General features: G+C 41.4%; 1 protein-coding gene across 3 annotated transcripts in view; it reads right to left on the bottom strand.

The window, feature by feature from the left end:
* Positions 1-20,497, bottom strand: part of cpt1a2b (carnitine palmitoyltransferase 1A2b) — a 57,011-nt gene extending 36,514 nt beyond the window's left edge. Inside the window, exons 1-8 of one of the 3 annotated variants that reach the window (XM_030057203.1) lie at positions 20,360-20,497; positions 10,977-11,119; positions 8,220-8,359; positions 5,958-6,135; positions 4,071-4,172; positions 3,788-3,925; positions 1,044-1,121; positions 665-772 (exon numbers count right to left, since the gene is read on the bottom strand). In XM_030057203.1, the coding sequence (XP_029913063.1) occupies positions 665-772; positions 1,044-1,121; positions 3,788-3,925; positions 4,071-4,172; positions 5,958-6,135; positions 8,220-8,359; positions 10,977-11,117 (885 nt within the window). In that variant the 5' untranslated portion in view covers positions 11,118-11,119; positions 20,360-20,497. Of the gene's footprint in view, positions 1-664; positions 773-1,043; positions 1,122-3,787; positions 3,926-4,070; positions 4,173-5,957; positions 6,136-8,219; positions 8,360-10,976; positions 11,120-15,245; positions 15,256-19,728; positions 19,837-20,359 lie in introns of those variants that run through there. The other 2 variants (XM_030057204.1, XM_030057205.1) reach the window with 2 other exon arrangements.
* Between the last annotated feature and the right edge of the window lie 678 nt (positions 20,498-21,175).

The raw sequence follows: 21,175 nt of genomic DNA, 5'->3' as shown, positions 1-21,175 counted from the left end.
AAAGTGCAGCATTAAAGGTTGTGTTAGACACTCACTAAGGGTTTAGCCAAGTCAGAGCAAAAATGATGTGTTCTGCGTGAATGAGCGAGAAAGTGAGAAACTAGCTGTCTGTGTTTGGCCACGCACTTGTTTCCCTGATGTTTATTTGACTAGATCTTGTTCGGCCTTCCTCCATTAGAGGTGCAGTGGTGGCAGGATTCATGAACATGTATTGGTTCAGAGTTCAGTTTCTTGGCTTGAGACTGGATTACAAGCAAAATAAAAGGTGGAACAAATGCTGGACTTCCTTCAATTAGGTATGGAAAATACATGGTGGATGTATTTAGTTTTTTTTTGTTTTGTTTTTTTTTTTAAACAGAATGACATATTATAGCTATGTTTTTATGATTGCAAAAGTAGAACCGGCAATTCTCTAGGATAGCATCTAACTTATGTAATATGTTCAAGCAATTTATTTCAGGGAAATGTGCACAGCACTAGACTGTTTTGCTTGGAACTCCTTTTGTTTCTGTTTTACACTCAAATGATATGAAAAGAATTGGCATCAGGATTTGATAAGAACCATATTCAATAAGCAGAATGTGTGGAAACTGTCACTTGTGAATGCTATTTTCTCTGCCAACAATCTACCAACAGACAAAACCACAGACAAAATGTTTCTTACTGGTTTGAGTTCCTCTCGGTTGACCTTGCGGCGATAGAGCAACAGGGCAGTGATGGTGTTGCCGGCACGGGCCGCCTGCACTGCGGTTGGGGTCACATACAGGAAGTCCTGGAGGAATGGGAGTATCAAGAACAAAAGACAATTGGACACATGCACAGAACACATTCTAATCATAAATATGGAAGGACTCTCTGGAGCTTCTTTTTCATCTTTGGAATAAACAAGAGGAAAGAAAGAAAGTGGAAGAAGAATATTAGACAACTGCATTGTAAGAAGTTTCCTCTCCACTTTTAAGGGAAGGAAGGAAGGCTGGGAAGAAGGGAGGAAAGACAAACAAGGGAACAGGTAAGGAAGGGCAGGTCTTTGAAGCCAAGGTTACCATGCCGTAGTAGTTACTGTTGACCATAATGGGACTTCGGCTCCTGAGGTAGATATATTCCTCCCACCAGTCACTCACCTGGAAGGAAAACAGCATGAGATTAAGTGATAAATTTCAAAGGCACTTTGAAAAGGAAGGCCAAGTTAGACTTCCTTTAGGTAACAAAGGAACGTTAGAGGAACGACCACAGCACTGTTTGCCGTGGTCACTGAGCTGGCACGAATAAAAAAGAAACTTTAGTTCTCTGTGATGGTGACAAGTCAGTTGGGCCATTAAATGTGTCAGAGTTGCTTGAGAGATGTGCAGATATATTGTGCTGTTGCTACAGCCAGAAAACAGAAATTAATGAAGTGTGGACATGTGAATCCGTGTGTCCTGATATGTTATACAGTGTGTGGAGAGTCAAAACTGAAATCTGATATTAGTGATGGGGTTTGCATAATATTTGCATTTACTGTCGTTTTTCTATTAGTTGCTCCACTTCATATCTACAAACTAGCAAACCTAGCTGCTCAGCATCATCAACATACTGTTTACTTAGCTGTTCAAAGTTAAAAAACACATCTGCCTCACCAAAGTTCAGCTAAACTATAACAATTTGTGGCATTACGGAGTTTTACAAATAGCCACTGGCTGAAATTCCACTGAGTCAGTGACCCACTGTATGTTGGTTTATATGAAAGCTAGCCAGGTACCATGGCAATGGTACATATAAAAATGACCATCACTCTGACAATCCAGGTATGTTAATGTAAATGGAATTGATTCACTTTGACTGGGGGACTAATTGACGCAATTCTCCAAAACTGGACCTCTTAGGAGTTTTTCGGATCCTCTGAACACCCTGGTCTTGGTCTCATGTCTCTATGACCTTCCATTCCAGAGATATAAAACTTCGATACTTTCTCAATTCCTCATATCTCAAATTTTCTTTTGAACTATATCTTCAGAATCAAACCTCCTAATAACTTGAAGCTGTCCCATGTCTCTGCAACCTTCTGTTACAGGTAGGGATGCACCGATGTGGAAATTTTGGCCGATACCGATATCCGATATTAATATTGCTGTTATGGCCGATATCCGATATTTACCGATATCGATATGTTTTTTTTTTTTTTTTTTTTTTTTTTTTTTTTGGAGTGGATGTTTACCAGTAAGCGTGACTCCAATAATTTAACAATATGTTAAATTATTATTTGTTTTAAAAATGTAAATTACTTATCAAACAGACCTAACAATTCAACTACCAATGAATGAGCAGTAGCATGCATGTGATAACACAGATTGAATATGAAAAATAAGCCGAAGTGATACCTCTTCTCTGAATAGACAAGCTAAGCCAGTGTGCTGCTGTTAGCCAGTGAAATTAGAGCAGAGTGGCACCTCTTCGCTTTGTTACACAATCTATGCCAGTGCGCTGCTGTAGCTGGAAAGTTTCTTTGCTTTTCGGCTCGTGCGGTGCCGGTGCAGTTATTATTATGTCAAATTCCGCGTTAAAAATAGATTGTTTTATTTGGCAATTCTGTCCACAATTCTGTGATCGATAAGTTATTGACCTGGCTTTTGAATTGTCCTTGGCAAATATCTTGGTTTGGTCGAGTACTTGTTGTATTGGGCTCCCAGCTGCGGCGGTGGCTGCTGCTGTTTTCGCTTTTGCCTGCTGGCTAACGTTAGCAGCATTAGCTTTCTGCCATTGGCTGTGAACTTCTGGATGGCGGTTTTTCAGATGAGATAATAAATTTGTAGTGTTGAATGACTTGACGCAGCATCCTCCTCGCATTACCTCGACTTTGCAGGTGTTGCATACTGCTTTTCGAGTATCTTCTTTCGACACCGTGAAAAACGACCACACCGCCGACATTTTTTTTCTCCTCTTCATTTTAACACCCCACAATCCTGGGCTGTTTATGTCACTGACACGTGCCCAAACAAATACCGCATGACCAAATCCCCCTCCCCCTTTCTCTCCCTCTCACCCTCCCTCTCCCGACACACATACACAAACAGCAATTAGACGGATATAAACATCGGTTGTTAATATCGGTCCAGTTTTACTCATCTGACCGATGCCGATATGTTAAAAAATGACGAACATCGGCCGATACCGATATTAATGCCGATATATCGTGCATCCCTAGTTACAGGGATTTAAAATTTCGACTCTGAAATATTTCACATATCTCAAATTTATTTTTGGCCCATATGTGTGGAATAAAGCCTCCCAGTGACTCAGGACCAAAGTCGACTTTGTGGTTTATGGGTTCTCTGAACATGCTGGTCTTGGTTCCATGTCTCCGCAATCTTATGTTCCAGAGATACAAAATTTGACAAAAATTTCACATATCTCAAACTGACCTTTGGTAAATAATATACGGTGATGGTGGTAATGAATCTGTCTGTTCAGCCATGGTTGCTATCACTGCTCATACTAACTACCCAGTTGTTCCTCTTCTGTTTATTCCAGACAAAATGGAAACAGATAACATATCACAAACTATGCTGAGGCAGATGTTCCCCAGGAAATAAAAAAATCCTGCCTACTGGACACCAAAGTCTTTGAACCGCAAAACTAAATTGTAACCTGTCAAAAGGTTGATTCACTACTGAGTTATATCACAGAATCAGCAACAGTGAATGCCACACGATCTCTTAAAGGTTAGAGACGGAAGTTAGGGAATGAAAGCCATTCAACAGAATGTCCTCTTATCTCGAAAGTGTGTCTGTGTGTGTGTGATTACACTTACATAATTGGTGGCCCACAGAGCTTTTAGTTTGAGGTAGCGTTGGAGGCGGTTCCCCAGAGTAGACTCAAACTGATTGGCCAGTTCTGACATCCGTTCAAACTCTGGACCAGTCAGCAGTGGGCGCACCGACTCCAGGTACTGAGAGAGAAAGAGAAAGATACTCTAGATCAACTCACTATGCATCAATAAATAATGATCATCAAAATGAAATTAACTTCAGAATTTCTGTGTGCTCATATGTGTGTGTTTGAACATCTGCACATCTGTATGTGTGTGCGCTCACCCTGGTCAGTGTGTCCTTAATGGCAGGGACAGGCAGGTGAGGTAGAGAAGTCTGGTAGCTGTACAGCAGAGGTTTCCTGCCTGACAACAACCTCAACAGAGTCTGAGAGAGAAGAGATAGAGACAGAGAGAAGACAGAGAGAGAGAGAGGAGAGGCAAGGGAGGGAGAGAGAGAGAGAGAGAGAGAGAGAGAGAGAGAAAGAAAGAAAGAAAGAAAGAAAGAAAGAAAGAAAGAAAGAGAGAAAGAGAGAGAGAAATTTCAGATATAGAGTATATTTGCTTTGGAATAAAACCTACTATTTGATCAGAGTAAGGGTAGCCTTCTATGCTGTAGTCACCGGACTGCACAAGGAGCTTCTCTCCCATTAAACAGTTGAATTCACCCACATGGATGTGGCCCATGCCAAACCAGTGGTGGTTTCTACTTTTGAGTCTGCAAAAAGATGCACCTGAACACACCTTCAGTCAATTGATTAGTCGACTAACAGAAAATGAATCAATAATTATTCTGATAAAACGAATAATTGTCTTAATAGTTCATAACGTAAACGTAACGTTGATTTTGGCTGTGGTAGCTCTTGATAGGAATTCATCATTTACTCTTCTGCAGAACAACTGATTAGCCGATTAATTGAAAAAAACAATCAACAGATTAACTGACAATGAAAATAATCATTACTTGCCCTTGTTATTCTCAAAGAATTTACAACAAAAGAATAATAGTATAAAAAGTTTTTCTGAGGACGGGTGAAGCTATTGTGTTTTCGTGCATTTAACTAGAAGAGGCTCCACTTTTCCCCATCAGCAGAGGTTGGTGTTCATTTAGTTACCAGAGGTTAACGGAGGTTAACGGAGGTTAACGGAGGTTAACGTCTTTTTGAGTATGAGGGTGTCTCCGGTCAGCCACTGAACAGATTTCTGTTTATGTAGCTAGCTTTCTAAAATTAGCCTACAACAGCTTCATAATGATCTTGTATTCGAAGATAACAGACCACAGAATGCTTTAAATGACCAATCAGAATCAAGTACTCAGCATAACCGTGGCACTAAAGAATAGAGTTCTGATTACAAGTGTGATGATTTCTGAAAACTGCAGTCTCTGTCTTTTTACAAAAAAGACTGGGATAATTTAATGTTAGGTTTCTCATGCACCAAACTTGTTATGGAACAAAACACTGACTTCCTCATTTGTCCTTAATAATCCATCAGTAGCAGAAGGGAGGCAGCTTGAGATCGACACTTGTAATAACAGCTGTTCTTAACACTACCAAGTGGCCAATTCACTCAAAGAGGACAAGGGCCAAGGGACCATGGGAACTCATACGTTGTCCTCAAATCACCCTCAGTCAAAGCCATAATAAGAACAACAGCAGCTGCACAAGAACAACCAAAATCCATTTATCCATTTATAATTGTCTTTCTTGTATTCATTGTTGTTTTTATCTTGATTCTTAATTTTTCTACCTGGTTGCTCTGTTAATTTAACCTGTTGCAATTTTGTGTTTATTTTATTCTTTGTTTTTATGTATTTTATCCCTATAAGGTGCCTTATGCATTAAGAAAAGTGTTCTATAAAGTAATATTTCATTATAATTATTCATAGAATCAATAATAAATACTTTGCGGGGCTATATTGCGATGCAGCATTTTGAACTTGTCAGACCTAAGACCAAATTTCCCATCAGCCCCACTGCTGATTAGAAACTTTGATAACCACTGAGTACATAGAACAAATCTGATTAACATATCTCATTAATTGCTTTTGTAATACATTTTTTAAATTGTAAAGACACTTTGTGGACACCCTGTAATTTGTTACTTCCCATCTCCGGCTAAAACAGCCTCTGTGAGATTGTGAGCCACATTATCGTGTAAAACAATGCCTTACCACCCAGACTTTGGTGGTGGTGGAAACTCGGCCGTGCTGCTCAAACATCCAGCGGTGGTAGGAGAGGAGCAGTTTGAGGCAGAACCTGAGCGTGAGGATGAGCGAGAGCCACAGCAGGGTGCTGAAGACGAGCGCCGACACCATCGTCTGACCCTGAGCGCTCAGGGAGAGGTGGAGGCTGCAGGAGGAAAGGACACAGAGAGGAGGGGGACAAAGGGGGTGAAAGTGAAATAAGACTGACTTGTAAACCCACGATGCAGAACCAAAATATTTCCAGCTGGACACAGAGTCAAGCTGGAATCAGAAACGGACAGGATAAGCTCAAAATAAACAGGAATTAAAATGCTCCAGCTGCATTAAGAAAAGCAGATACAATGGGAAAAAATAAGATGTTTTGCAGAATGTACTACTAACCTGTTCAGCATGAGCAAGTGAATACCTAGTGCACAGAAACCTTTCATTGCTAGATGATAAATGTAAAACCTCTAATAACTGTATGTGGCACATCATAATACATTTTAAGGCCTTACATTTAGATTTTTAAAACTTTTTTCCAGATTGCCACAAGGTTTTTATTGTGGTTTGATTAATATTCTAAATGATTAGTATCTAGTTCTAGTCACTTCCTTTGATAATTGTAAACACCTGTAATCAACTAATTGCATAGGTGTACTGATGTTTCAAAAGGAAGACACACAACAGTTGTAAAATGTTGGTCCTGATGAAGGTTGATAGACCGAAACATTGACCCAATAAACAGCAGAGCTTTAATGTGAGTGCGGGAGCAAGTTGTGATTGTTTTGCAGTGAATGTGTCTGGAGATTTGCTCCTAGCACCGCCCATTTCAGGAGAATGTACACGTTGATCAAGCCTTAACAACATGAAATAATGGCTTTCCAATTACTCATTTCAAAAATTACTGTTATCAGGGCAAATAAGGTCAGGTGTGTGTGTGTGTGTGTGTGTGTGTGTGTGTGTGTGTGACTGAGTCAGTTATCACTTTAGGGATCCAGAGCTACAGTCAAAGCATTAAATATGTTGCGATAGGAAAGTAGGGGAAAGGTGCACATGCAGTGCCACACCTACACTGCTCCATAGTGACTCATCAGTATGACACTCCTCACGTTCTGTCAGTCTGGACCAGAGTGGCTATAAAGTATTTTCTCTCCGGGCTGACTAAGCTTGTTGAACAATCACCCGTGTCAGGCTGCAGATAAGAGCTGCATCAGAAATGCTGATCAGAATATTTGATCTATTGCAGTATAAAAGTCAACCTGAAGGTCCACACATACGAAAAAGTTGTAAAAAGAAAACAAACAACACAAACAAACAAACCCTGACTTGAGCAGTAACGCATGAGAGGGAGTACTACGCCATGACATACTGGCACTGAAGTTGTAGGTCAGCATGCTTTTGAGTTTATTATTACGATTATACCACTGTTTCATTAGTAATTGATTACCCTGATTTTTATGATTAGCTGCTGAGAAAATAATTCGGCAAGGGAAAACAGTCCGTCTACATAACTGTCACAGTGACTCAGCTGCTGCAGTTTACCAACCTTATATCATCTTAATTGCAGGTAAATAACACATTGAGTAACTGATCCCTGAATGTCACTTTCGGCATGGCTGAGCACATAAACCTTGTCCGACCTAGCAACAGTAACTAAGGGGGACAGGATTTAGGATTGTTCAGTTCTGATTGTGAGTACTTGGAATCGATAGAGTCAATTCCAAAAACCTCTCTCGATTCCAAACACTAAAACAATAGGGGATGCAAGTACATCTTGTAAAATAAATATTACAATATTACTTGATTCCACCATATTAAATATTATTACTGATAAACGTAAGATAGTCCGAGATACTTCTACTACAAAGTTGTGAGTGTTTCAGCTTCAAATGGAAAGTAGTGAGCAGTGGGTCAAGTTTGTCTGGCAACAGATTGTGGGAGAGGGACTGGACATAACCCAAACCACAAACTCTTGGATTTCAAAGAGAGACAAGGACTTTTTTCCATTGTTGTGTATTTTAAAATTTGTGCTAATTTCTCACCAATCAGGAGGAGAGCTCTGGCTCTGTGTGAGGGTCAGTGCCACAATAGAGCGACTTTAATTTCTCCCATCAACAACATGACAGTCAACAAAGGAAAGCACAAATTCACTGCATTGAATGGTCATAATAAATGTTCCTGGACCCTAGAAGTGTGTGTGTGTGTGTGTGTGTGTGTGTGTGTGTGTGTGTGTGAGTGTGTGTGTACCTCAGTGGCAGGTGCTGTTGTATCTTCGCAATCAGCCCCATGCTGGGATCTGAACGCATGTACATGGTGGCCAGGATCGCTATGACAACAAAGAGCCAGGACGAGGGGCTGGCCGGGTACACGCCCTTAATCACACTGTTCTGTTACCACAAAAGAAGAGAGAGAGAAAAAAAAATGATCAGTAAAACATCTTCTGTTCACACTGGAACAAAAAAAATTACATTTTTCAGAAGACAGAATCATCTTCAGAAATGTGGTATTCTTATTAATGTTGACAAAAAGAAACAAACCAACAGATACACTCTTGTTAAGCACAAACACTCATATACATACACTACTCACAAAAAGTTAGGGATATTTGGCTTTCGGTTGAAATTTATGGAAAATGTAAAAAGTTCACGCTACAGTGATATTATATCATAAAAGTAGGGCATTTAAGTAGAAGAATACACTGGTGATTTCCTCATCTCAAACAATTTATTGAAACAAAAGCCAACAACAGTGGTGGGTATACCACAACAAAAAATGTCAATGTCTCAATAACTTGTCATGTGCCCTTGAGCATCAATTACAGCTTGACAACGACGTCTCATGCTGTTCACAAGTCGACTTATTGTCTGCTGAGGCATGGCATCCCACTCTTCTTGAAGGGCGGCCCTCAGGACATTGAGGTTCTGGGGTACAGAGCTCCGAGCCTCTACACGGCGACTCAGCTGATCCCATAGGTTTTCTATGGGATTCAGGTCTGGAGAAAGTGCAGGCCACTCCATTTGAGGTACCCCAGTCTCCAGCAGCTGTTCCCTAATCATGCGACCTCGATGAGCTGGAGCATTGTCGTCCATGAAGATGAAATTAGGCCTGTGTTGTTCATGCAGGGGCACAATGACTGGATTAATGATGTTATTCAGGTAGTATGGGCTTGTCACTGTACCATTAGGGCAGTTCTGTACTGACTAGACACACCTGCCCACACTGTAACACCACCACCACCAAAGGCTCGTCTGGTGACAACAGTGGCTGATGCATAGTGCTCTCCTTGACGTCTCCAACATCGTTGGCGGCCATCATTTCTGCTCAACATGAATCGGCTTTCATCAGAGAACAGCACTGAGGCCCACTGGTCCCTCGTCCAGCGTAAATGCTCCCTGGCCCATGCAAGACGATGACACCTGTGCCTGGTGGTGTGGTCAGGTACCCTTGCAGGTCGTCTAGCACGCAGACCATGCTGATGTAAACGGTTTCGAATGGTCTGACATGGCACTTGGGTGCCTCTCACCTCCCTTAAACGTGCCTGGAGTTGAGTGGCATTCATCATCCGGTTCCGCAGGGCACTGTTCACAATGAAGCAGTCATCAGTGTGGGATGTGGCCAAAGGACGTCCACTTCTATGCCTTTCTGTGACTCTTCCAGTCTCTCTGTATCTCTGTTGCAACCTGCTGATGACACTCTGTGACACTCTAAGCTCAGTGGCCACTTCCGTCTGAGAACATCCTGTTTGAAGCCTCGCAATGGCGAGGTGCTGCTGATCAATTGTTAGGTGTCATCTTGGTCTCATGATGTCAAAATGTGAACAGCATGATGAGGAGGACTGTTTAAATACCAATTCTAATTGAACCAGGAAATTTATTGGTCGATTCATGGATCAAACACCTGATGTGAATTTTGCCGTTAAGCTCCTTGTTAGAGAACAGCAACTTGTGCAAAAAGTACTGAAACATTGAACAGTTGGACATGTGCATTCAAAGGTTTACAGAAGGTCACATTAAGTTCACCTGTAAAGGTTATAATGCATTTTAGGTTCATCCTGAAATTTCACCCGAAAGCCGAATATCCCTAACTTTTTGTGAGTAGTGTATATGCATCTATGCACAGCTGCGTCATTGGTGCATGTCAGTACATGTACAAAGGCTCATTATTCCTAACCTAAACAGATGGGCATGCACACCTTGTAATAAAGGCCTGTGCATGTAACTCCCAGTTGCACTCAAATTACATCACAACACACTTCTCTCTACAGCTCTCTCTCTCTCACACACACACACACACACACATACACACACCACTGTTAAGTGACCCAGATTTAAGTTCCAGAAAACAGCTGTCACGAGTGATAGCCCATTTAAAATAACAAGAAAAAAACCTCATCTCCCTATTACAGTCTTCTTTCACAAGGCATTTAGACTTATACTGAATCTAAGGGATGAGACAATCCCACTTGTGTCTAACTCCAAAGTATAAATATGACGAAACCAGGCAGAAGAAGGCAGATCAGCCCACTAGGATCAAGACAACAAATCCTTTACTTTACTGTCTATCTTTTAGTTAGGTGAGTTTTTTCTACTATTAAACTCGGTAATATTAAAGCGGTAATATAGGTGAGATTTACTCATGACCAGGCAGCATGACTAAGTATAACTCACACCACCCCTGCAGGAAGGTCCAGCCCTGCCTGTTCCCCACTGTAAAAACCTACGTAATGAGCAGACGTCAAAACCTGTAAGTGATGAATACAAATAGAATCATAACAGAAACTGATTTATTTCTTTCAATGCATAGACAGAGTGCATGTCGTGTGTGTGTTCTCTGTCATTGTCAGTCTGCAGTAAAACTTGGTTATAGTGGCAAAGCACGTGATCAAAATGTCAAAAATGTAAAATGTTACAAGAAGGGAGAAAAGACACGCACGCACGCACGCACGCGCACACACACGCGCGCACACACACACATGCACACACACACACTTCCCGTCAACCTCACCCTCATGCGGCTAACTCGTTTCTTCCATGATCGCACTCCGGACAGGTAGATCTGGTTGAGGGCCTGGTAGGACAGCTGCAGGTCGATGCCCTCTGGTGTTATGGTGAACTGGAACGCCACTGCCTGATGGGCCTCCGCCATCGCTATGGAATCACAAATGAAGAAAATTTAAAGTCAATAGTAAGAAATAGCAATTTACCGTCTTTTATTAAGCCCTTAACTCAATTTTCCCCTAAAGTAGTTTCTAAAAAAGGCATTTTTTTCCCAAAATTTGCAGCAATGTCACATCCATATTGTGTATCTGCTGGTTGCAGCACTTCATTGAAGCTACATCAGACCAGACAACATTGTTTTATGGCTGCATCACCACACCAAATAGAAAATATCTAGATGTCTTGTGCATCATTTTATACACAATTCCCTGTAATTCAGCATGACATAGGATCTTTGAAAACTTTGGGATCTCCAATAGAATTTAAAACAAAGTTCTGTGAGTTTGAACAAAACTAAGCATACTTTGATGGGACAGTCAGGGCAGATGAAGTCATGAGGGTTCAGACTTGTAATGTTGATGTGCAGGTCATCAGCACAACGGTCTGCTGAACCTCAGCGTCCTATATTTCATTTACCTCTGTGTTTCTGCATCGACCAATACTTCATGAAAGTGTTTTACTTGACTGATTATTGGTAGAAGCCTGGAGCCTGTCAATATTCATGACCTCACAAGAAGAAGGCATCATTAAAAAAAAGAACTGTACCATCAATATACAAAAATTACATACTTACTTGTATGAGTGCAGAGTTAATTTAGACCATTAATTTAGAACGACAAATTGTTTAGATGATGCTTTGAGAGTATTATTGCTGCATTTATAACCCAGCAGCTCAGTGTGTTTGCTGGCCTTCTTGTACGAATGCTTTGTGCGACAATAATTTGGTAATTTAATGATTCAGTGGAATGTTGTTGTTCCAGTGAAGCCTGCAGCAGCTATTCAGCACAAGCTCTGTGTGTTATCATGCTTTTCCATGCAGAGTGATACATCTCTTCCACTTTTTCTTGCACAGAATGTAATGTTTAGTAATTATTTAGTAATTTAACACGGCAAGTTGAAATTCAATTGCTCTTAAACGGTACCTGGCACCTCTACCTGGAAAAATGAACAATATTCTCTTGATCATTGCTGAGATGTTTCTACACCTTGATTAGAGTCCACCTGTGATCAGTTAAATTGATTGGACATGATTTGGAAAGGCACACACCTCTCTATAGAAGGCCTCACAGCTGACATGCATATCAGAGCAAAAACCAAGCCACGAGGTCAAAGGAACTGCCTGCAGAGCTCAGAGACAGATCTGGGGAAGGCTACAAAAAAAATCTGCTGCACTTAAGATTCCCAAGAGTACAGTGGCCTCCATCATTCTCAAATGGAAGACGCTGGCACAACCAGGATTCCAAGAGCTGGTCCCCCGGCCAAACTGAGCAGTAGTGGGAGAAGGGCCTGACAAAGGGTAAGAAAGGTCACCAAGAACCTGATGGTCACTCTGACTGAGCTCCAGAGATCCTGTGTGGAGACAGCCATCACTGCAGCCCTCTGCCGATCTGGACTTTATGGCAGAGTGGCTAGATGGAAGCCTCTCCTCAGTGCAAAATACATGAAAGCCCGCTTGGAGTTCGCAAAAAAGCACAAGAAGGACTCTCAAACTGTGAGAGACAAGATTCTTTGGTCTGATGAAACCAACATTGAACTGTTTGGCCTCAATTCCAAACGTTGGATGAAACCAGGCAGCGCTCATCACCTGCCCAATGCCATCCCTACAGTGAAGCATGGTGGTGGCAGCATCAGGCTGTGGGGATATTTTTTCAGCAGCAGGGACTGGGAGACTGGTCAGGGTTGAGGGAAAGCTGAATGGAGCAAAGTACAGAGATATCCTCAATGAAAACCTGTTCCACAGCACTCAGGACCTTAGACTGGGCTGAAGGTTCACCTTCCAACATGACAGTGACCCTCAGCACACAGCCAAGACAACACAGGGGTGGCTTAGGAACAACTCTGTCAATGTCCTAGTGTGGCCCAGCCAGAGCCCTGACTTGAGGGTTTGAGAGGTTTGCAAAGAAGAATGGCAGATATTCCCCCAATCCAGGTGTGCAAAGCTTGTTGCGTCCTACCCAAAAAGACTTGAGGCTGTAACTGCTGCCAAGGGTGCTTCAACTAAGTACTGAGTAAAGGGTCTGAATACTTACATCAATGTGAAATTTCAGTTTTTTCGATCGCCTTTGTGATTCATCTGTTCCTCATTTTGCTAAGGACCCACTCTAAAACCACTTGGTGCATTCCTTGCAGTCATAATGACAAGATTAACTGTCAGTAAGTTTGCTGAAGTCCTACACATTTCCTGGGCTTGGCAAATCAAGTGATTCTTGTCCTTACACTGGAGAGGTAGATATGCAGTGCACATTTAAATGGAAGGTGATTCATCTTTGTGTCAGGTATGATGGATGCTACCATGACCGGAGCAGTACAAACTGTATTTTAGCAGAGGAGACACAGCGCTGCCTGTATTCCACTTCTTGCTACCTGTCGCTGTCTGCAGATTAATTCAATACCTCTGAGCTGTAGGCTCTGTTGTTCCTCTATTGTCTATGTTGTTGTTCATGCTGGCTTACTGGAAAGACTCTGCTACACTCACATAGAACAGAACCTTAACACACCTGTGTTTACCCGTTAGATGCACAGGACTGTCCAGGTGTGTGTCCCGTTACCCTTAAAATCCCTCCTGCTCTCCTTCACCACCTCCTCTTCTGCTTTGTGACCCGAAAACTGATTTTGACATTCTGACCAGGATGTCCCAGTACCATAGGAAACAAATCAAGCAGCTCCAGACTCTCCTTATATGAACTTTTGAACAAGGAAACGGAGGAGGATCCTATCAGGAAGTATTGTTTTGAACACCACACCCAGTTCTAATTAGCTGACAGCTATGTCAGTTCAAAGTCAGTTGATTAGCAGCTGTCATGTATTAAATGCAAATGGAAGATTCTTCACTTACATCAATAAAACAGGACATGGGATTTTTTTTTTTTTTAACTTTACAAATACTGATTGATTTGATTTGAATTTTTATTTATTCAAATGCCCTGCATAATTATGATACCCACCCATACAAAAAACACTTTTTAATTATCTATCTTGTTTTCTTTTCCAAGTTTTTTCTAAAAATCCAACCAAGGGAGGGGAGCAAGGAAAACAAGCAGTAGGAAAGAGAAACAGGACGCAGCCCAGGAAACACTCTTCTTGTTTAAAGCTGCACTAGATAGAATTATTACAGAAATATGCACCTCTGCCTAATTGTGCCTTCAGTCACCAGAACTGCATTTATTTCTTCAACGAGGGGAATAACGTGTGGACGGTGAACCAGTTTGTCAGCCATGCACAGCTGTTCACAGCTGAACTGAACTTGGTCCATCGACAGCAAATCAGATTTCCTGACCAATGTGATTTTGACTTAACAGCAACAGTTCCACCTTACAAGTAACAAAATGGTCAAGAAACTGAAAATACTAGTTCAGAGCATCTTTTTTTTTTTTTTTTTTTTTTTTTTTTAGATTGACTACATGAATAAAAATTTCAGAGTAAAATATCAAATACTGTTGCATCCATCATCTGAAGTCAATATTAAGCTTGAAAGTTATTTAATTGAAATGTTCTTTTTTAAATTTGATTCATGCTGCCTAACTGGTACTTGGTAGCTAGTGATAATAGGAGTATTAGGGACTGGAATTTTGGCAAAAAAAAAAAAATTAATCACATTGGTTATTCTAAGATCACAACTTGATAGTTTTGTAGTTTTACTTGCACATGACACTACGGTATTTAGTGCACTATCAAACATGAAATGAAGCTGACAAGGAGCAACTAAAGTCTACAGAAAACTTGAATAATGGTATCATGACAACTTCTAACAAATATACAACACTGCAAACTTGTTTTTCACCATCAAGTTGTTATGACTTTGTTTCGAAATGGCATGAATGCAACATTAGGGGTAAAGTTACCCATTTGTTTGTTTGTTAATTGGGATCCCCTATAGTAACTACCACGATGGTAGCTATTCTTTCTGGGTTCTACACATAAAAAAAACACAACATCAACTCACAACATACATTACAATACAATACGACCCACATCCTCCTAACCCAAAACCCAGATTCCCCCTAACACCCTCACAGACCACCCCATACCCACTCAGAGCCCTCCTGTTAATGCATACCTGCATGCAGATTCCTCATACCTCTTCTAAACTCAAGCATGTGAAAAATGCTCATACAAGAAACGGCACAGCTAACGCCCACAAGGCAAATACCTTGGAGCAGTTTAACGTGACACAATTGTCTACTACACTAAGGGGAAAGGCCTAAAACTGGTTGTAGCCTTACTACTGATAAATTATCCAGTAAAGAGCCTGGGTTTCAAGTCTAGATGCAACATGCTGTTTGCATTAATGAGCATCTAAAGCAGGCCTATTCAACTGGCGGCCCGCGGGCCACATGCGGCCCAGAAGCAATTCCCGAGTGGCCCAGCTCGTGGTTCAACCAAAAAAGCAGAGAAAAACATTTGCGAGAATGAACTCAAAATCCCTGCAGTAGTTCAGAAAGTGAATGCAACACTCCACGTTGCCTAGCAACACACAACCAACTCACACTGCAGCGCGTTGTTTTGAAAGTTACTGATGCTAGCGGCTCAAAAGTATGTCTTTTTCAACCCTTAAACGAAAAATTGACAATGAAAACCGCCGTTTTAAATGTCTGGAAAATGTCTGGCCCAGCTTAAGGTCTCGGTTAAAAATCTGGCCCAACTGAATTTGTAATTGAATAGCCCTGATCTAAAGGGACATTAAGTGTTTGTTTTCATTCTTGTTAATGCAGTAAGGTGATACTAAGATCAAAAGCATGGTTGACAAATGGATTTCGACTAACAGAAGCCCTTAGCAGCGTACACTTTTGGCAATTTGCTACATTTTCTTCCTCTAATGGATGTTTTTGTGGGGGTTTAGTCGCCTTCACTTAGGGCCTAAGGCAGGCAAGATGTCATCTTCAGTTATTGATCTTCAGTTATTTAGAGCTAGACAAACTTTACCTAATGAGAAAGATGGCAGACTGACTGTACCTCTCTAAATGAATGAATTCAATTTTAGTGAAATTAAAATATTCCTCAGAAGTAAATGGGGGTCCCTGGACCACACTTTGAAAACCACTGGACTATTCATCCTGCTTCAGTCTGCTATAAAAAGAAACTGCCACACACATTCCACAGTGATCACAGACCTGCCGAGAAAACTAGCTGGGTATTCTGTTTCACAGTGTGTGTGTGTGTGTGTGTGTGTGTGTGTGTGTGTGTGCGTGTGTGTGAGTGTGAAATAGAGAAAGAGAAAGAGAGTGAGAGAGATAAGACACTGTCAAGAGGAAGAGTTGTCATAAATGAATGGGGAAGTGTAGCAACTGCACAGCATAGTTCTCATAGGTCACACACACACACACATATATATATATATATATATATATATATATATATATATAGGGAGTAAAGTAGGTCAACATATAATCCTTGTGAGGTTACATGCAAGCATGCATTTGTATATTTGCATACGTAGTGCCCCTCTCTCTGGGAATGATGTGAATTGTCACAACAGTATTAGGCTGCGGCAGTTAGCTTACTTGTGGTGTGTGTGTGGGTGTGTGTGGGTGCTTTACGGAAGCTTTAACTGTGTGTGCAGACCTCTGTCATCTCTTCCCCCTCTGCGTCCAGCCAAGCAATGGATTGGTGCAAATTGTTCTCTTCACTTTGTCTTTCACTCTAGCTCACCTCCAACAGGCTGTCACTGTGTGAGCGTGCTGTGTGTGTGTGTGTGTGTGTGTGTGTGTGTGTGTGTGTGTGTGTGTGTGTGTGTGTGTGTGTGTGCGCGCGCAAGAGAGAATGAGAGGAGGAAAAAAAGAGTGGCCATGTAAACTAGTTCACCACTGTTTGTGCAGTGTTTCACACACACACACACACACACACACACACACACACACACCTATCCAAGCTCAAACTGGTTCTCACAAAGATGCAAGTGCAAGACAGACAAGACAGAAACACAGAGAGAGAGAGAGAGAGAGAGTGAGAGAGAGAGAGAGAGAGAGTGACAAACAAGTTATTGAGGACAGAAGAGACAGACTATTGTGGCACATCCCAGTCGTCCACGCTGTGTTGTGGCCAGGCCATGACTCCATTTTAAATGACAGCAGCTGACACTTCCAACAATGTAGTTAGTAACTCTGCTTTTCCATGTGAAGAGTTTCAGTCCAATACACAGTAAAGCCTCTTTGGATATCTGTCAAAACCACTACCTCAGATTTCAAAATTATGTTTGACTTAATTTATTTTTCCCAAACCAGCAGATAAAAAAACTTGAGGTACAGTTGTCCCTCGCTATAACGCAGTTCAACTTTCGCGGCCTTGCAGTTTCGCGGATTTTTTTTTATTGCAATGTTGCATGCTTTTTTTTTTTTCTCAGCGCATTGTGTTCTGCGTCCTGATTGGCTAAGGGAGAGCCAGCAGATTGTGTTCTGCGTCCTGATTGGCTAAGGGACTGTAGACCATTGTCAATCAATCTCCTCCGTGCCATGTCTCCTGTACAGTACAGAATGCGTTTGTTCTATAATACTGGACTTATTTTTCTACGAAGCTTTGAACTTTGAGAGTGTTTAAACAAGAGAGAAAAGTGAGAAAATGTTATTGCCTGTCTGAGAAGAGTGTTTAAGTGTGTAGTGAGGGGTTTTACAGCCTTAAAATATCTATAATAATTGTTAAAAATAAAGCTGACTACTTCGCGGATTTCGCCTATTGTGGGTTATTTTTAGAACGTAACTCCCGCGATAAATGAGGGACCACTGTATTAATTTTATAAAGATAAGAATTGGGAAAAAAAAAAAAAAAAACAAGCACTCTTGAGTGTTTATGTAGCTGCAACCAGCAAATGTTTGGGATTTCTATTTGATTAATGACAATTAATCAATTATCAAAATTATGAATTATGAATGAATTTGAATGCTGTTTACTGTCTTTTGGTCAGTTGTGCCTAAAGGGTTGTCCCAACAATAGAATTTTACAGAACATACCTTTAAAGCAAAGCTTTAAAGGTATGGGTTGTACAGTTAACTGGGTTTTGTATGAGTGCACACGGTGGTGAAATATCCTCATTAGCTACTCCGTGCTCTCCTAGGCTGGTAATTCACAACACAACATTCAGCTGTGTCTCTACATTCATTCCAATAGAGCATCGAAAAGGTCAGCAAATAACACTTTTAATGCATATACAAATGTGAACAAAGTGGATTATGCCAATATAATGAACAAGTCCTGGTACCCATATTTTGAGGATATCAATTGGGGCTTTTCTAGTTATTTTCCAATTTGAATTGGAAAGTAGATCCGGCAGGTAGCATCTGCAGGAAACTTCCACATAGTAACCTTGCGCCAGAAATGACCAAATAGGATTTTCTCAAATAATTGTTAATTCACAGTTTTGTCAAGGCCATCTTTCCCTCAAGCTTTGTTCAAACACAAGCAGTGAAACTGGGGAGATCACATGTGAAACATGCAAGGTGAGGCACCCCATCTCCCCTCTGCTGTGATCTCTCCATCTGTCTGCCTCCATGCACTTCTTCAGCCCAAACCCACTTATCTCCACTTTGCCAGACAGGAAGGGCCATCAAGTTTCAGGGAGGATTTCCTGACTTGGCAGGAAAACTTATACTGGCATAATCCATTTTGTTCATGTTCATTTATGTGGTAAAAGTGTTATTTTTGGAGCTGTTTTGCTGCACTGTGGCAGTGAATGTAGAGACACAAATACAGAATTTATAACACAAATACAATATAACACCCAGGGAACTATGCAACCCAACACTCTCCCAGTTAAGCTTTAATCAAACCTGTTATTTTCAACACTGATAGCTCACTAGCAAGCCTTCTCAAAGCTTTTCATTTGGTAAACAGCCTATGCCGACAATGTATAAAGTGATGTTAAATAACAGGAGGGCTGCACAGTGACCTCCAAGTGGTGAGCATCAGCACCATAAAGTAGGCTGACACATGAACTTTCACTTTCCCACGAAAGCAAAGCTGTGCAGGCCAGTATGTTGAATGGAGACAGGTTCTGCCAGTGTGCTGCATGACAAAACCTATGATTTCCCTTTGCTGCTTTACTGGACTGAAAACTAGTCCGACCAGCCAGGCGTGACGCTGGTAGTCGCCTATCCGGTGAGACGCAAATCTGTTTTTTTTTTTTTTTTTTTGTTTTGGCTTTTACATATTGGGGGGAAAAGCAGTAGGGCAGGTCGAGCCTGACCTCGAAGTAAGTCAGGCTCTCATTCATTCATTCATTCATTCACTCAGTCGTAGTAAACAGACGGCACTGTAAACGGCGGGAAAAAGTAGAAACACTCATGCGACTTTATGCTAGCTCCAATTCAAGAATGATAAATGTCAGTAGGTCTGTAGCTAGTAAATACACAAACTTTGGCTCTTCTGTCGACAGAGGACGAAGAAAATACACAGAATCCCTCCCTGCTACATTCAGCAGAGCCAAATATGCTCGCTAAGCTTTCAAATCCAGTGACTTTTCGTCTGTATTGTCGCTCTCTTTCCACCAAGATCCATACCCGAACTCAGCCAGCTTGCTTTGTTGTGATATTTGTCTTTGTACGACTCACCTAAGAATCAGCTATTTGTCTTTCCTATTTGCTGTGGAGCTGCTGTCAGGTCAGATTCCCACTTGGCAAACTTTCAAGCAGCCGACTTCTCAAGTCCATGTGTGCAAGTTGTCATTTATCTTCACCTCCCTCCCTCCCCCCCTCACTCACTCCCTCACTACGCTACTTCCTTACAGGCTCTGTTGACTTGTAGGGGCCCCGTGAGGGTTAGCGGTAACAGATATTTAACCGAAAAATGTTGTATTCATGAGCCAGTGTTAATCTTTTAAATGTAGTTACACCACAAGGAAATTAGTTGATTGATGCATCTCGGCTGCTATCATCACCCTCACATCGTCGCCTCCTCCCTGTGTGGATGGAAAGCAACACACACGCGCGCAGCAGCAGCAGCATTTCAACACACACTGATGAAGATCTGCGCGAATCGACCACCAAACGCATCCTATGTTCAGTGTAACAGCATCTGCCCTGACCGAACAGTGCTCCATTCATTGGTCCAGCATCTCCCACACACATCGCGCTCAGCACAAAAACAAGAGCCCTCCGTAGAACCGAGCCGAGCTTTATAAACCTGAGCAAAATATCAGTATGCCTATGGCGATAGTCGACTAAATACCGATTTGAAACTCACCTGTGTTGTCTTTAGATGAGTTTTCTCGGTGAGAAGGATTTGGTGCGTCTTGCTCGTACCCCTCCCTTGGCCAGTCCTGCCCAACCGGGTGCAGAGAAAGTGGGCAGTGTCTGCAGAGAGAACGGCAATCACGGTAGCTCTGCGAAGATCGAGTGCGCTTGGGAAGACGGCTCACTCGGCTCAAGAAAACGCCCAAGTTTTGGTTCAGAAAAATAGGCGTTACCCCTCAAGCCACATGCTCTGCTCCTCCCTCAGCTTGAACTCTGAGTTGTCGGCCAAGTGCAGCTCTTTTAACATTTATTAGCAAGAGTGGATATGCATCACAGATATCTCTGTACATTTTATATTTTATTATCTCGATTAACATTTCTCTTGTAAGATTCATAGTACTATTGCCATTTGTGCATCTAGGATCTCTAATTTAAAATGCAGCTGAGGATATTTGCAGTTTGCATGACAGATATCTTCAGTTAATTTTTAGCTGGTGGCATTTCCAGTCCAGCTGTAATTCGAGATATCTACAATATAATTTTGACCACTCATAATTCCAACAAATCTTTAATTTACCACAGGTCAAGGTAGGCTTGGTACATTATCCTTTTTAGATAAAATTAAGTTTTGACTAGTCAGAGTAAAACTGTAAATATCTCAAATTGAAATCATGGTAGGCTTGATGATCTGGTGTCACATGAATGCAGGGTGACAGATTTTTTTTCTCACAAACTAGGTTTGGATGTCATTTGCCTCAAATACTTTTTTTGTGCCTAAAGCCTAATCTATCTATGACAATATGAAACTCTGTATACTAGGAAATTG

This window comes from Myripristis murdjan, chromosome 8 (genome assembly GCF_902150065.1).
Source record: "Myripristis murdjan chromosome 8, fMyrMur1.1, whole genome shotgun sequence".
NCBI classification, from domain to species: domain Eukaryota; kingdom Metazoa; phylum Chordata; class Actinopteri; order Holocentriformes; family Holocentridae; genus Myripristis; species Myripristis murdjan.
This window is presented reverse-complemented; position numbering and strand designations above follow the sequence as displayed.